This window comes from Dipodomys spectabilis, unplaced genomic scaffold (genome assembly GCF_019054845.1).
Source record: "Dipodomys spectabilis isolate Male_0828 unplaced genomic scaffold, ASM1905484v1 ptg000036l, whole genome shotgun sequence".
NCBI classification, from domain to species: Eukaryota; Metazoa; Chordata; class Mammalia; order Rodentia; family Heteromyidae; genus Dipodomys; species Dipodomys spectabilis.
Genome location: NW_024870713.1, coordinates 2,637,140 through 2,654,049, shown reverse-complemented (window position 1 = coordinate 2,654,049; position 16,910 = coordinate 2,637,140). Strand labels below are relative to the sequence as shown.

General features: G+C 44.4%; 1 protein-coding gene across 1 annotated transcript in view; it reads right to left on the bottom strand.

The window, feature by feature from the left end:
* Aldh9a1 (aldehyde dehydrogenase 9 family member A1) overlaps positions 1-14,333 on the bottom strand; it is a 28,879-nt gene extending 14,546 nt beyond the window's left edge. The window contains exons 1-5 of the mRNA XM_042677325.1: positions 14,132-14,333; positions 9,728-9,873; positions 4,091-4,220; positions 3,027-3,161; positions 1,300-1,496 (exon numbers count right to left, since the gene is read on the bottom strand). Coding sequence (XP_042533259.1) covers positions 1,300-1,496; positions 3,027-3,161; positions 4,091-4,220; positions 9,728-9,873; positions 14,132-14,303 — 780 coding nt within the window. The 5' untranslated portion in view covers positions 14,304-14,333. The remainder of the gene's footprint in view (positions 1-1,299; positions 1,497-3,026; positions 3,162-4,090; positions 4,221-9,727; positions 9,874-14,131) is intronic.
* Positions 14,334-16,910: the final 2,577 nt, after the last annotated feature.

The window sequence follows — 16,910 nt, the reverse complement described above, 5'->3', positions numbered from 1 at the left end:
AAGTCAGAGAAAAACATACAACAGTGGGACCCATCAGCTGCACTGGCCATTGATCAAAATAAACAAAGCAACTCAATGGCAGCGATGGGAGGGAGGGAATGAGTGGGAAAGAGGGAACAACTAATTCTACGCAAAAAAAAGAAAGGAATGTGCACATCACCCGATGTGGAAGAAATAACTGTATTGTCAAAGCTCATAGAACTCATAAACTTTATAGACCACCATAGACAATTTGCCCCATGAAAGTTAGAATGTGTTTGTAAATTTAACAAAGCAACGCTATCCCACAATACTGTAAAATTTGTGAAATTATGTAATCACTTAATCACAATAAAGAATTTAAAAAGGGGGGGGGAGATGGGAAGGGATAGGAAGGGGAAACAAAGAAGGAGGCAACAATGCTTGATAAGAAATGCACTCATTATCTTGCCCATGTAATTGTAACCCCTCTGTATAGTATTTTTACAATAAAAAAAAAAGCAGGTACTCAAACAGGACACGCAGGGACCACTGTGGAAAAAAAAAAGAATTTAAAAAATAAAGCTAGAAGTAGAGGCATGGCTCAAGTTGTAGAGTGCCAGCCTTGAGTGAAAAGGCTGAGGTACAGTGCCCAGGTTCCAAGTTCAAATCCCACTGCCAGCACAAATTAATTAATTAATTATTAAAAATAAAATCTAAAGAAGGAGTTCATTTAAAACCCTGGCAAATTCCCAGGATTATCAAGCCAGGAATTCTTGTGTTACTGTGTATCAGGCTAACAGAGCTCAGAACACAAACTAAAAACAAATGAATGTGGGCTGGGAAGGTGGCTCAGTGGTAGAGTGCTTGCCTTGCATGCCTGAGGCCCTGGGTTCGATTCCTCAGCACCACATAAGCAAAAAGAAAAAAGCCAGAAGTGGCGCTGTTGCTCAAGTGGTAGAGCGCTCGCTTTAAGCTGAAGAGCTGAGGGACAGCGCTCAGGCCCAGAGTTCAGGCCCACGACTGGACCCAAAATAAAAAAAAAAACAAATGAATGTGAAATAACCTGACAAAATTGCCTCCGACACAGGCCCCCACTCTCCCCACTGTCCCCTCAGGCAGGGGAGGGACCTTCTCCACACTAGGCCCAGGCTTGTTCCCTCCCTGCCTCCCACTTCCACGTCAGGCTCTGGCCCCATATCATCTAGGTAAAATCCAAAGACATATAAAACACATCCTGGAGAAAGGAGTATGGATCCATCAACATGACAGTAGTGTAGCATATCTGGCACTACCAGATCCGGAATCATGTGAGTTCACCAAGGCTGGTTTCTTCTATACCTTCACTCCAGTAGGCACACTTCCGGTGAAGGAAACCTTGGCCACATCGCGATGCTGACAGAGAAACTGGCCTGTGGCAGCACCTCCCTGCACCACATTGAAGAGCCCAGGAGGCACACCAGCCTCGGTATAGATTTCAGCCAGGAGCAAAACAGAAACAGGCGTGAAGGGAGAAGGTTTAAAGACCATGGCATTTCCTGCATAAATGCAAGACACACACACACACTCAAAAGTGGTGATCCTTTAAGAACAAGCCCAGACACTTCCAACTGTTTCCCATCCTCCCATCAAATTCCACACCCAAAATGTTCTTAACAGACCATCTTGTCCTTCCTATCTTGCTTTCTCTCATTAAAGGCAGCTCACACCATACACTTGCTCAGTCTCAAATAGTATTTCCTTACGCATAGCAAGGCCATTGTACATAAATCACCTCATTTAAAGCTTACATTAGGAAGTGGAACTGTGGCTCAAGTGGTAGAGCACGAGCCTTGATCTGAAGAGCTGAGGGACAGCACCCAGGCCCAGTGTTCAAGCTCCACAACCAACAAGAAAAACAAACAAACAAATATAAATAAATATATATATTGGGCTGGGAAGGTGGCTCAGTGGTAGAGCACTTGCCTTGCATGCCTAAAGCCCTGGGTTCGATTCCTCAGCACCACATAAGCAAAAAGAAAAAAGCCGGAAGTGGCGCTGTGGCTCAAGTGGTAGAGCGCTAGCCTTGAGCTGAAGAGCTGAGGAACAGCGCCCAGGCCCAGCGTTCAGGCCCCATGACCGGACCCAAAAAAAAAAAAAAAAAAAGCTTACATTAGCATTTGAGGTGCAATCAGTCCCATTACATATCAGTTAAAACCAAATACCTAAAGGTCCCAAAAGCTAATGGCTTACCTCTGAACCTATTCCTCCTCTATACACTGCCCCTCAGAAAAAAAAAAAAAAGTGCAAAAACAAAACACTCAAGACAACAGGACAGAACCACATTTCAGTGTCCTAACTGCAGTGTTCCCTCAAAATCCTTTAAAGATACACTGTCTTGCTCCCAGAAGTCTCTGTTTTTCAACCAGCAGAGCTGCTCTGATGGTAGCTTTATCATTTCTCTTAGGACACCAATGAAAGTGATAGCTTATCTTCTACTTCTGGAAATTCTTGTCCAAGAAAGCCAAGTTCTAATGCAATTTAGCAGGGAAAAAAGTTACCTCCTCTCCTCATACTAAAGTAGAGAGCTGAGGCCAGGTTCAAGAGGTAGAGGACCTCCCTAGCAAGCATGGTGACCTGCCAAGTTCAATCCTCACTACTGCCCAAAACTAAATAAACAAATGGCAGACATAATATTTTTTTTCCTGCCAGTCCTGGGGCTTGAACACTGTCCCTGAGCTTCTTTTTGCTCAGGGCTAGCACTCTACCACTTGAGACACAGCTCCATTCTGGCTTTTTCTGTTTATGTGGAATCCAACCCAGGGCCTCATGCATGCTAGGCAAGCACTCTACCACTAAGCTACATTCCCAGCCCTAGGCATAATTTTTTTTAAGGAATATATAGACATGACTAGTGTGTATAACTTAAGTAATATGAGGGACAAGCTGGGCAGGAATGGACCTCCCTCCTCTGAGGTATGAATATCCCAAACAAGCCCTTTCTGCTTCCAAGTGTGTGTTTATAGAGAGGTGAAGAGCAGAGAATAGGAGAGACCAGCAGCTCACAGTGCAGAGTAATTCATTCTTACCGCAGGCCAAAGCTGGAGCTGACTTCCAACAGGCAATCTGGAAGGGGTAGTTCCATGCTCCTATCCCCACACAGACCCCCAGAGGTTCTCTTCTGGTATAACCAAAGGATCCACCTTGGAGCTGAATGTGTTCACCTAAGGGGAAAACAAAGGAGAAAGTAGGATATAGTTTGCTGAAGGATGGTAGTGCATGCCTGTAATCCCAGCACTAAGGTAGATTTGGGAGAATCTCAACTCCAAGGGGCATCCTGAGCTACCAAAAATCTTGTCTCAAAAAATAAATAAATATTTATACAACAGCAACAACAAAAAGAACAGAGATCCATGCTTCCCCAAGATTTTTACCAGCACATGTTCATCCTACTTAAATTAATATTTTTTTCCTCCAGGTACTAGGACTTGAACTCAGGGCTTGAGTAGAGTAGTGTCCCTTACTTTTTTGCTCAAGGCTGGATGTCTACCACTTGATCTATAGCTCCACTTCCAGCTTTTTGTTGGTTAATTAGAGATAAGAGTCTCAGACTTTTCTGTCAAAGTTGGCTTCAAATTGCAATCCTCAGATCTCAGCCTGTTTAGTAGCTAGGTATAAACCACTGGCACCTTGCTCAATTCCCAAAAAAAAGTTTCCAGAGCCTCTTTTGGATAACTCAAATGAAATAAAAATGAGGGGAAGACTCAGTAGCAAAGAAGTGTGGGGACTATAAAACCTTGGACTTCTGGCCCAGCTGAGTCCTACTAACCATCAAATATGAACTGCTGCAGGCTTTCTAAATTGTTAGTCTTTTGCTAAATCCATCAAACAAACACATGATGTGCTCCTGCCAGAACACGTACATGCTGGGTGATTTACATGTAGTAGCTCATTTAATCTTTAAAACAATCCAAGAGGTACAGGGCATTATCTCCAGCTTAGATAAGACAAGATAAAGTAAATCCTGTGCACTCAAATAGAAAGCAGTGACCCCAAAATTTAAACCAGGCCTGTGTTAACTCAAAGATGTTTTCTCTTCATCACTAGGCTCTGCTCCTCTAGATCTTGTGAGCAGAGAAAGGAAAAGGCTTACCAGCCATGGATCCAGCCAAGCCTGCAAAATATTCCAGGGTCTGCCAGCAATTTTCAATGTCTAAGCGGGCTTCGAAGATGGACTTCCCATTGTTGATGGTCTCCACATTGGCAATTTCATTTGTCCGCTCCTTTGAGTAAAACAGAAGACTAGATATAAGACACATTACCTTGCACACATAGAGGCTCAGGGACAGCACCCAGGCCCTGAGTTCAAGACCCAGGATGGGGAAAAAAAAATCATGCCACCTTGTCAAGCACTGGTGGCTAACATCTTCAATCCTAGCTACTCCGGAAGCTGAGACCTGAGGATCAAAGTTCAAAACCTAGCCCAAGCAATAAAGTCAGTGAGACTATCTCCAAATTAACAACCAAAAAAAAAAGCAGAAGTAGGGCCATGGATCAAGCAGTGGAGTGCTAGCCATGAACAGAAACACTGAAATAGCACTCAAGTTCAAGATCCAGGACTGGCAAAAAACAAACATGCCACCTTTCAGCAAATCTAAAATGGTCATTTTCCCATATTCACTTGACCTTGCTTAGGGGGCATCATGTGGTTCCTGGAAGCAAATTAAGGCAGCCAAAGTCTCAGCAGATCACACAACAATTTCAACACATCTGACAATCACAGAGGGCTGAGAGTTTTTCTCTATCACTTAGGCTGCATAATACATGTGGGAATTTCAAAGATTCATGAAATTGGGGGGGGGGGGTGATTCCTGGGATTTGAACTCAAAACTTTACACTTACTAGTGCTTGAGCCACATCTCCAGCCCTTTTTGTTTTTTGTTTTGTGTTTTTGGTGGGGCGTATATTGACGTTCCTGGGACTTGAACTCAGGACCTAGGTGCTGTCTCTGAGTCTTTTTGAGCTTAAGGCTAATGCTCTACCACTTGAGTCACAGCACTTCCGGCTTTTTCTGAGTAGTTTATTGGAAATAAGTCTCACAGACTTTCCTTCCCCAGCTAGCTTCAAACTGCAATCTTCAGATCTCTGCCTCCTTAGGATTACAGGAATGAACCACTGGTGCACAGCTAGCTTGTTTTTCTTTTTGTGCTAGTCCTGGGCTTTAACTCAGGGCCTGGGCACTATCCTAGAGGTTTCTGCTTTTTAGCTCAAGCCAGCGCCCTACCACTTGAACCACAGCTCACTTCCAGTTTCTTTTCTTTTCTGGTAATTAATTGGAGATGAAAGTTTCATGGATTTTCCAGCCCAAGATGGCTTTGAACTGCAATGCTCAGATCTGAACTTCCTGGTACTGAGTGGTTAGGATTACAGGTTTGAGCACTGGTGCCCAGGGGTGTGTGTGTGTGTGTGTGTGTGTGTGTGTGTGTGTGTGTGTGTGTGTGTGTGTGTGTGTGTGTGTGTGTGTGTGTGTGTGTGTGTGTGTGTGTGTGTGTGTGTGTGTGTGTGTGTGTGTGTGTGTGTGTGTGTTTGAGCACTGGTGCCCAGGGGTGTGTGTGTGTGTGTGTGTGTGTGTGTGTGTGTGTGTGTGTGTTTGAGCACTGGTGCCCAGGGTGTGTGTGTGTGTGTGTGTGTGTGTGTGTGTGTGTGTGTGTGTGTGTGTGTGTGTGGTTAGGATCACAGGTTTGAGCACTGGTGCCCAGGGTGTGTGTGTGTGTGTGTGTGTGTGTGTGTGTGTGTGTGTGTGTGTGTGTGTGTGTGTGTGTGTAACTCAAGGCCTGGATGCTCTCCCTGATGCTCTCACTGGTGCGTGCATGTGTGTGTGTGTGTGTTGCAATGCTCAGATCTGAACTTCCCAGTACTGAGTGGTTAGGATTACAGGTTTGAGCCACTGGTGCCCAGCTCTGTGTGTGTGTGTGTGTGTGTGTGTGTGTGTGTGTGTGTGTGTGATCTTAAACTCAAGGCCTGGAACCACTGGTGCTCAGGTGTGTGTGTGTGTGTGTGTGTGTGTGTGTGTGTGTGTGTAACTCAAGGCCTGGATGCTCTCCCTGAGTATTTTCACTTAAAGGTGGTATTCTACCACTTGAGCTACAGCTCTACTTTTTGCTGGTTAACTGGAGATTATGAGTATCACAGACTTTACTGCACCAGCTGGCTTCAAACTGCAATCCTTAGATCTCAGCTTCCTAAGGATTACAGACATGAGCCACCAGTACCAGGCTTTGCTGTGGTTATTTTTTAAATATGGTCTTGCTTTCTGCCCAGGCTGGCTTGAACTATGAGATAACAGGTACATACTACTGTGCCTAGTTTTCCTGTTGAGATAGGGTCTCGTGAAATTTTTGGCTACCTGTTTTCTAACTGTGACCCTTTTGATCCCAGCCTCTTGTGAGTTGGAATAACAGGCATGTATCACCATATCCAACTTGCAAACTTTGGCCCTAACCTTGAACCACAATCCTCCCAAATCTACCTCCTAAATAGGATACAATAAGCCACTGGCACTCAGATGATTGATTACAATGCTACTACTACTAATTACTATTATCATATAATTATTAATATTATTTCTACTGAACTTGGTCAAAACTGTAAATATTTACAGATTTATTTTATTATATAATAAAGCCTTTTTAATTTATCAAAAAGACTTTTTTTCCTTGGAAATTTTTTTTCTTTGTCAATCCTGGGGCTTGAACTCAGGGCCTGGGCTCTGTCCTGAGCAATTTTGCTCAAGGCTGGCACTCTACCACTTTGAGTCTCAGCTCCACTTCCAGTTTTTGAGGGGTTAATTGGCGATAAGAGTCTCATGGGGACTTTTCTGCCTGGTCTGGCTTCCAACCGTGATCCTCAGATCTCAGCCTTCTGAGTAGCTAGGATTACAGGTATGAGCCAGTGGTGCCCGGCTTGGAAATTCTTTTTTTACAGACCTTATACATTCTGGACAAACAAGCTTCATCTTTTTATTTAGCTTCAAACTCTGTGCTTGTGCCTTTATTATTTTCACAGCAATTTTCTTCTCAATAAAGGAAGCACACTTGATCCTGTAGTGGACACATCTGGTACACATATAGGCCCTACTGACATGTGTTTTTTTCATTTTAGATAATTGCGTGAGGACTTTTGGTTTTACATGAACCCCTCAAAGTCATGTGGACACGCCATATGCAGATTTTGGTGTTTTCACAACTTTCTTGGTACAAAAATAAACAATTCTATGGGCTGGGAATGTGGCTTAGTGGTAGAGTGCTTGCCTACAATACATGAAGCCCTGGGTTCAAATCTCCAGTACCACATACACAGAAAAAGCCAAAAGTGACACTGTGGCTCAAGTGGTAAAGTGCTAGTAAGGAAAAGAAGCTCAGAGACAGCACCCAGACCCTGAGTTCAAGCCCCAAGACTGACAAAAAAAAAAAGTAAACAATACTATTGCCAGGGGTTCAAAACAGCCTAGTTTTGTAACTGGCTATATTGGAGAAAGCCTATAATTGCATGTCAAAGGCAACCATTCTGGTGTCTCTAGACACTGTCCCCAAAAGAGTGGCTTATTGTATTTAGAGATCCCTAAAAAAATCACCACTATCTTCCACTCTGAGATATCAATGGTTGCTATTTTGGTGTATATTCTTTGTAATTTTCTAACTTTTTTTAATGAGTATAGTCTATCATCACTACACCACACACACACACACACACACACACACACACACACACACACAGAGCTTAAACTCAGACCTTTGTGCTCTCACCTTTTTCAATCATGGCTGACAAACTACCACTTAAACTCCACCTCTAGTTAAGGCTTTTTGCAGCTTAACTGCAGATAAGTGTCTCTTATATTTATCTGCCACCAAGCCCAGATTAGTACTTACATTTTTTTTTTTTTTTCCCAGCCCATTTTGCTCTGGCTATTTTTGACGCAGGGTCTTGCTTTTTGCCTGGGTCAGACTAGACCATGATCTAGTGCCACAAGGGAAAAAAGAGAGAGAAAGAGACAATTCAAAACAAATGAGGAGAAGAAAACCTGCCAAGGAAGATATCCAAGAGCCAAGATGTAGACCAGAATAACTGAGTAAAAGCCTACTTGAGATCTAAAGGTACTAATATGGAAACTTTTTTTTCCATTTCATAAAAACATTAAAGCCTAATGTTGGTTTAAAACCTTAGCTACAACTTGTAGAAAACTAAAGCTAGATCCTTATATATCACCCTGCACCAGAATCAACTCCAAATGGATCAAAGACCTCGAAGTCAAAGCAGACACTCTGAAAACATTACAGGATGGAATAGGAGAAACCCTAGGTCTCCTTGGCTCAGGCCGAAATTTTCTGAATAGAGACCCGGAAACACAACAAATCAAAGAAAGGTTGGACAAATGGGATTGCATGAAGTTGCAGAGCTTCTGCATGGCAAAGGACATAGCTAGTAAGATCAATAGAAAGCCCACGGACTGGGAGAAGATCTTCACTAGCCATACAACAGACAAGGGTCTCATATCTAAAATATACTTGGAACTCAAAAAATTAAATCCCCCAACAACAAATCCTCAAAGAAACAACTGCCCAATAAATAAGTGGGCTAAAGACTTAAAGAGAAACTTCTCTGAAGAAGAAAGAAGGATGGCCAATAGACACATGAAGAAATGCTCAACATCCCTAGCCATAAAAGAAATGCAAATCAAAACAACATTGAGATACCACCTCACCCCAGTTAGAATGGCAAAAATCAAGAACTCTAACAACAACAGATGCTGGAGGGGATGTGGACAGAAGGGAACCTTACTTCATTGTTGGTGGGAATGTAAACTTGTTCAACCACTTTGGAAAGCAGTATGGAGGTTCCTCAAAAGACTTCACATAGAACTCCCCTATGACCCAGCAATCCCACTTTTGGGCATTTACCCTAATGTTTACAAAAAAGACCACACTAAAGCTACCAGCACAACTATGTTTATTGCAGCATTATTTCCCATAGCTAAGATATGGAACCAACCCAAATGCCCCTCAGTAGATGAATGGATCAAGAAAATGTGGTATATATACACAATGGAATTCTATGCCTCCATCAGAAAGAATGACATTGCCCCATTTGTTAGGAAATGGAAAGGCTTGGAAAAAATTATATTAAGTGAAGTAAGCCAGGCCCAAAAAAACATAGGTCCCATGGTTTCCCTTATTTGCAATATCTAGTATATGTATGAGTCAAGCGGAAAAGGTCAGATAATGTGATGTTAGGAAAATGAACCCTTAGATATGTATTTTAATGTTTTTTTTCTTTCATGCATTTGTTTCTAATGCATTTATAAGATTATCTCTTTGTTGCTTTGTATGTCCCTCCCCCACAGTATAACCCCTGTTTTCACTATATTTGATGTCAATATAACTTGTGGAGGAGATGGGGAAAAACAAGTCGTTTAAGGATACAGGTGGACCTGTTGCAATAATGAGAAGTACAAGTTGTCATGTCGAAAATGAGCTTTACAACGTTGGGGGGGGGGGAGGATTGGGTGGGAGAGTGGGGGGGAGGCTGGGAAGGGATATGAAGGGTAAACAAAGGAGAAGGCAACAATGCTTGATAAGAAATGTACGCATTATCCTGCCCATGAAATTGTAACCCCTCTGTACAGTATGTTCACAAAAATAAAATAAAATTAAAAAAAAAAAACCTTAGCTACAAAAAAAAAAACCTCAAAACAATGTAAGATGAGTTTTCTCCAAGTACAATATAGACATACCCTTATTATCCGGGCAGCTTCCAAAAGGACTCGGGACCGCTCCATACCAGATTTTTTACTCCATATTTTAAAAGCAGCCTTTGCATTTTCAACAGCTAAATTGACTTCCTTTTCTCCAGAACATGTAAAAGTAGCTATCACTCTACCTACAAAAGAAAAAAAGAGAGAGTCAGTTTCAAATTATTGCAACTCATTTAATTGAAATCATTATAAATCAACATTCTCTTAGCATTTCTTTCCTCTTTCCTTTTTTTTTTTTGCCAGTCCCAGAGCCTGAGCACTGTCCCTGAGCTTTTGTGTTCAAAGCAAGCACTCTACCACTTGAGCCACAGCTCCACTTCTGGCTTTTTGTGGTTAATTGGAAATTAGAGTCTCATGGACTTTTCCATCCCAGGCTGGCTTCTAACTGTAATCCTCAGATCTCAGCCACCTGAGTAGCTAGGATTATAAGCATGAACCACTGGTGCTTGAGTTCTTTCCTCTTTTTTTAAGTATAGTTGGATTGGGGGCGGGGGTGGAGGGGTGCTCCCATGAGTTAAAGTCCCAGTTTCAATTCACACAATAAAAGTATGGTCTGGGGCTGGGAAGGTGGCTCAGTGGTAGAGCGCTTGCCTTGCATGCATGAGGCCCTGGGTTTGATTCCTCAGCACCACATAAGCAAAAAGAAAAAAGCCAGAAGTGATGCTGTGTCTCAAGTGGTAGAGCACTAGCCTTGAGCTGAAGAACCGAGGGACAGTGCCCAGGTCCAGAGTTCAGGCCCCACAACTGGACCAAAAAAAAAAAAGTATGGTCTGATTTAGTGACCATTTTATATCAGAAGTTCCTAACTTGTGTATGTACGTGTGTTCACTGATCCCTTTAGAGGCTGATAAAGGTTGCAGACCTCTTTCAGAAAAAAGTATTTAACCATATCATGGAATAAAATGAGGTATCATCCCCTGCTCTAAACTCAGCATGGATTTGGGAAAGATTAATTCTTCTTTGCTGTATAATCGAGTCCACTAGCATTGAGTTGCTGTAAGTCATTTTGTGACTCCCTAAATACTGTCCCCAAACTTCAGGGATCTGGCAGGTCCAAAGCAGTCGGTTATGAACTCTTGATTTTTTTTTTTTTTTTTTTGGTCGGTCCTGAGGCTTGTCAGGGCCTGGGCGCTTCTTCACTCAGGGCCATTGCTCTACCACTTAGAACTACAGCTCTACTTCTGGTTTTCTGGAGATGAGAGTCTCACGACCAGCCAGGGGCTGGTGGCTCACGCCTATAATCCTAGTTACTCAGGAGGCTGGGATCTGAGGATCTCTGTTCAAAGCCAATCCTGGAGGAAAGTCCCTGAGATTCTTATCTCCAATTAACTACCTAGAAACTGGAAGTGGCCCTATGGCTCAAGTGGTAGAGCACTCACCTTGAGCTGAAGAGCTCAAGAACAGTGCCCAGGCCCAGAGTTCAAGTCCTATAAACCACAAAAAAAAAAAAAAAAAAAAAAAGTTTTATGATTTTTGTTGCCCAGGCTGGCTTTGAACCATGATCCTCAAATCTCAGCCTCCCTAAGTAGCTAGGACTACAGACATGAGCCATGGATCCCAGCTCTGAACTCTTGATTTTAAATCCTTTTTCTATGTTGTAAGTGAAGGGTTAAAGTTTTGAGGCAGTGACAGTGATTTGTTGCTTGTTTCTAGCAGAGCAACACTAATCCAAACACTTGGTTGGTTGTGTGCCTTTATAACCCCTGCAAATGTTTAGCTCGGGGCTCTCCTCCGAGCTGCAGCCTGTTTATTTATTTATTTTTCGGTCCAGTCATGGGGCCTGAACTCTGGGCCTGGGTGCTGTCCCTCAGCTCTTCAGCCCAAGGCTAGCACTCTACCACTTGAACCACAGCGCCACTTCCGGCTTTTTTCTTTTTGCTTATGTGGTGCTGGGGAATCGAACCCAGGGCCTCATGCATGCAAGGCAAGCGCTCTACCACTGAGCCACCTTCCCAGCCCGCTGCAGCCTGTTTAAATAAAACCTTAAAACAGCTGTAAAGTCTGAGTCTCAGTGGTCTTCTTGGTGGGGGTCCTGCAACCTGGGCACAACAATAAGTTATTCCATACTGCTGATACTAGAAGGATATGGGCAATAAGCAATAACAACAGGAAAAAAGAGGGTTCTAAAAGCAAGAAATCCTTTTCTCAAATAAAAAGAGAAAAAGTTGTTTCTTCAACTTTATGCCCTATTTCCACTGTGAGGCAAAATATAAAAAGATGTTTTTCTAGACCCATATCCCAAGGATTGTAAACAAAACCAACTCTATCAACAGAACTGCAACACTTAAAAAAGAATATTTATCCTTAAGTAGTTGTATAAACTGTAGGAATTCTGAAGCTAAACTGTGAACTCAGAAAAGGGTTAAGAGAATGGAAAGCCGATTCAAACAGCCCTCAGGAGGCTGAAAGCTGTGGCCTGCAAAGATCAAACAGTCAAGGCAAGACAAGGTATAAGTTACCACCCTAAAGTGTGTGTGCTTTAGGGCTGTTTGGACACTAAAAACTTAAGACTGCCCAGTGCCAGTGGCTCCTGCCTATAATCCTAGCTACTCAAGAGGCTGAGATCTGAGGATGGTTCAAAGCCAACTCAGGCAGGAAACTCCATGATACTCTTTTTTTTTTGGGGGGGGGGGGGGGCGGGCGGTCCGGTTGTGGGGCCTGAACTCGGCCTGGGCACTGTCCCTCAGCTCTTCAGCTCAAGGCTAGCACTCTACCACTTGAGCCACAGCGCCACTTCCGGTTTTTTTTCTTTTTGCTTATATGGTGCTGAGGAATCAAACCCAGGGCTTCATATATGCAAGGCAAGCGCTCTACCACTGAGCCACCTTTCCAGCCCCTCCATGATACTCTTATCTCCAATTAATCACAGAAAAAGCCAGACGTTGCTCTGTGGCTCAAGTGGTAGAGTGCTAGCCTTGAGCAAAAGGAGCTCAGGGACAGAACCCAGGCCCAGAGTTCAAGCCCCAGGGCTGGTAAAAATAAATTAATGAATTAAAGTTAAAAAAAGCTTAAGACCTGTGTTATGGTTGGAATGTTTATTGCTTCCTTCTTCCTTAAGAATTAGGGAGTTAATTATTGCTATGTATACAAACTATACCTCCTGTTAATGGATGTAACCACAAGATGATTGATATCCTAGTTTGTGAACACTCCTACAGCTACACACACATATTAAACTGAATAAAAAGCTTGTTAAGCGGGATCTCAGGACTCAGAAGCTGGCAATGATCTTCTGAGTTCCCTGGTGCCCTCTGTATATTTCCGTTCTTTGGCCCGATATTCCTGTGGTTGTATTGTTCCCAGTTGCGTTTAGTGACAACAAAAGGGTTTGATTCAAAAAATCAGTTTATAAGTACAATGTATCTTGACCCTTGTACCATCCTCCCATCTTTCCCAACCACACTTCCTTTTTACAAGAATTCCTGGGTCATTGCTTTTCCCAGAGAAATTTCACAAAACTAGCATTCCTGTTACTAAATGGACTAGGTACTTGGTAAAGACAATGAACAAACAAAGACCACATAGACTGTAGGTCATTAAAACAAAAAGCAACTTTTCTGAGTGAAGTTTCTGTCACTTGGCTTTCTGCCTCTTGAGCAGAGTTCATTGGTTTACTGGAGGTAAGCGTCTTGCCTGGACTGGCTACAAATGGTAATTCTCAGATTTTAGTCTCCTGAATGGCTAGAATTATATGCGTGAGCCACCTATGCACCCTGCCATGTTTCCTTTCGGATCCATACGGGAAGGAAGGCGGAGAAGTGTGCTCCTCAAAGGCAAATAAACAACTCCTCAGTTCAGCACACATTATGCTCGGAGTACAAAGGTGTCCGTTATACAGAACTGCCAACTGCGCAGATCTAGTTCACAGATGTAATCACTGTACCATCTGCTCACACGCTCAAAGCTTAACTCTTCAAAGTTCTCACTACCAAAAGCCGGTAACCGTGGGGAGGTTAACGGGCACGGTGATCGCTCCGATCGTCGTGGAAACTGTGCAAACGCTTGCATGGAAACACTCCCCTCCACAGTGTCGGTGTTACCAGTCAGGCTTGGGGCGGGAGGGGGCGCGCTAAAGTTCGGGGGGTTCTTCTTTTTTGGGTTTTTTTTTTTTTCCACTTCTCTTCCCAATTCTAGTCTAGGTAGAGAAATAGATGGGCTACACCAGAGATGCGGGATTAGTGCCCGCCAGGGGCCACCCCGGAGCGATACCCCCGCCCCGGAGAACCGCCTCCCGGGTCTGCCGACGTCAAGGCGGGCCCCGCACCCCGACTCTGGGCTCCGTCCAGACCGCGGGGCACCGCGCATCCACCAGGATCCCCGGGCCCCGGTGACGCACGACACGGAGGGGCCGGAAGTAACTCCCCACCGACTCCATCCGCTCACCCGTGGCCGGTTCGAACGCCTTCTCGGTGCCGGAGGAGTCCGCCGGCTCCACGCGAGCTCCGCCGCGGTAGTTGAGCGGCTGCGACACGACGAAGCTGCCAGTGCTCATGGCGGAAGCGAGAAGCGTGCGGAGGAGACGCGGGGCGGGCGCCGCCAACGCGCGAAGGCTCATCTGGGCTGTACCGGGCAGGCGCGGGGCCGGGAGCTGGCTGACCGCGGGGGCCGGGCCGTGACGTTCGGGAGGCGGGGAGAAGCCGGGGAGAGAGCCGAGGATTGGTGGGCCGCGAGCTACGGGTGTCGGAAGGAGAGATCCAGGCCGGGGTCCGATGTCCAGGCCGGGGCCTTTGGGGCTCTGGGTGCGGGTCAGAGTGGCTTCGAAAGGGTGCAGCTGCCTCCCAGGGTCCTGAACACACACAAAGACCCCCACGGAATGGAAGGAATGGAGAACAGGTCCTGCCCCGAGTGGGGGATACTACTGGAGAATGGAGATAGTGAAAAACAGCAAATAGAGTCAAAGTACTTCGTGTACAAGTGAGAAAATAGAGCGAAGCGTGTGGAGGTTCGTTTGGGAAGACAGGGTAGGGTTGGAGCGCGTGATCAAGGCTGTGCGAAGTTCTTTGCATGTGTATATGAGCATGTGAAGATTTAACCCCTCACGCAACTGATACGAATTTGGAATTTTTTTTTAAGATAAATGGAATCAAATGGTACCAACAAAAGAGGGAGGGCATGTCTCCACCAGGAAGGATTTTTGTTTTTTCTTTTTGGGTCGCGTTGTGGGGCCTGAACTCTGGGCCTGGGCGCTGTCCCTCAGCTCTTCAGCTCAAGGCTAGCACTCTACCACTAAGCCACCTTCCTAGCCCTTGGTAGAAGGATTTTAAAGGTAGAAGGAATTCAAAGCCTGATAGGGCCTTCCGTTAATTATACGAATGATTTCCCCTAGGACCAGGTCAGACTGGACTAGCAGACAGTGTCCACACCAGGGTCCTCAACACCCGCACTCCCCCATCTCCTAGGAGTTGGTAGGAGAAGGATGAGACTTCCTTCTTTTTGGTCAGTATTTGAATAATACTTCCTTTCCTCCCCCAGAGTCTGGGGGACTAAAAATCTTCCAATTGTCAGGCAACTTGCCTACCACTGAGCTACATCTCAACGGTGCATAATACTTTAAAACTGTTTGCAGGGATGCATTATTGTATCCAATCATGCTAGGATCCCACTCTAAATCTTACCGCCTATACAAAGCCCAAGGTCAGATTAACAAATCAATGTTACTTAGGTTGTTACTCAACTTTCAAACTACAGTATTTTAAAAAAAAAACAAAAACTGTAGCAAGGAGCTGGTGGCTTACGCCTGTAATCCTAGCTACATAGGAGGCTGAGATCTGAGAATCATGGTTCGAAGCCAGCCTGGGAAGAAAAGTCAGTGAGACTCATCTCCACTAAACAAGGGGGGGAGGGGTACCCGGAAGTGGAACCGTGTCTCAAGTGGTAGAGCACTAGTCTTGAGCAAAAGAAGCTCAGGAACAGGGGCTGGGAAGGTGCCTGGGTAGTAGAGCGCTTGCCTTGCATGCATGAGGCTTTGGGTTCGATTCCTCAGCACCACATAAGCAGAAAAAAAATGCTGGAAGTGGCGCTGTGGCTCAAGTGGTAGAGCGCTAGCCTTGAGCTGAAGAGCTGAGGGAGAGCGCCCAGGGCCCACGACCAGACCCCCCCCCCCCCCCAAAAAAAAAAGCTCAGGAACAGTGCTCAGCCCTGAGTTCAAGCCCTAGGATGGGCATACACATAAATCTGTATAAAGCAGCACTGTGGAAATCTGTCAAGGAAATATGAGTTGTATCTTAAATTCTCAAAGAGCAGTGTAAATGACATTAATGTCAAACTGGTGAGGACAGAAGCCTTACTGCTATACAGGGTACAAAGAGCAAAGAGCACAGGAACAGTATGGGGTGGGAAGCCTCCATGACATAAAGCTGCCACCCAAGAAGTCTGGAAACAGTTGGTCTTGTTCATTCTTCCTCAACTCCCACGCAACTGCCATAGTGAAGTTTATGACTACAAATTAATCTTCAGTTTGGATATTTACCACAGCTTGTTTCTTCTCAGGTGACTGAACTGGCCACTCCCTTTCTCGACCAGCCAAACCTGAACCATAGTAGGCAGTGTGATATTCAGGTTTAAAGGAGAAGAAAACTGTCCTAGTCAATATTTTCTGTTCTTCATACTAATTCCTTAGGCCTCTTCAATGCTACTAAGGTGTATAGATTCTGATCCTCAAATGGAAACAATGTCCAAATTCAGAATACCCATGGCCAAACTCAGAGAACTACTTTTGTTATTATTGTTTTTCACAAACAAGATTGAAGCTTCATGAGTTGGCAGTTGAGCACTGTTGATCTCCAGGACTGCTAGAGCAAGAAGTGTCATTTCTATAAACAAAGTCTCTAGAGCTCCAGTTTGATGGGACATTCCCTACTTAAAACATTCTGCTTTTTAATCTAACTAGACAGTTTATGTCACTTAATTGAAGAGTTAAGTCTGTTAATGTTGAGAGTTAAGACTGAGAGGTGTTTGGGAGTTCTTGCCCTGTTATCCACCTTCTTGGGGGCTGCAGCAACTGGGTTCTTCCTATATTTCTTGGATTTTCAGTTTCAGTGCAGTTTCTTGGCCTTTATTGTGGTCTAGTTGGATAGATCCTTCTATCTGCTGCCTTCAGGAGTCACACCTTGCCCATAAACACATTTTGAAAGTGAAAGGCTGGAATAAAATCTACCAAGCA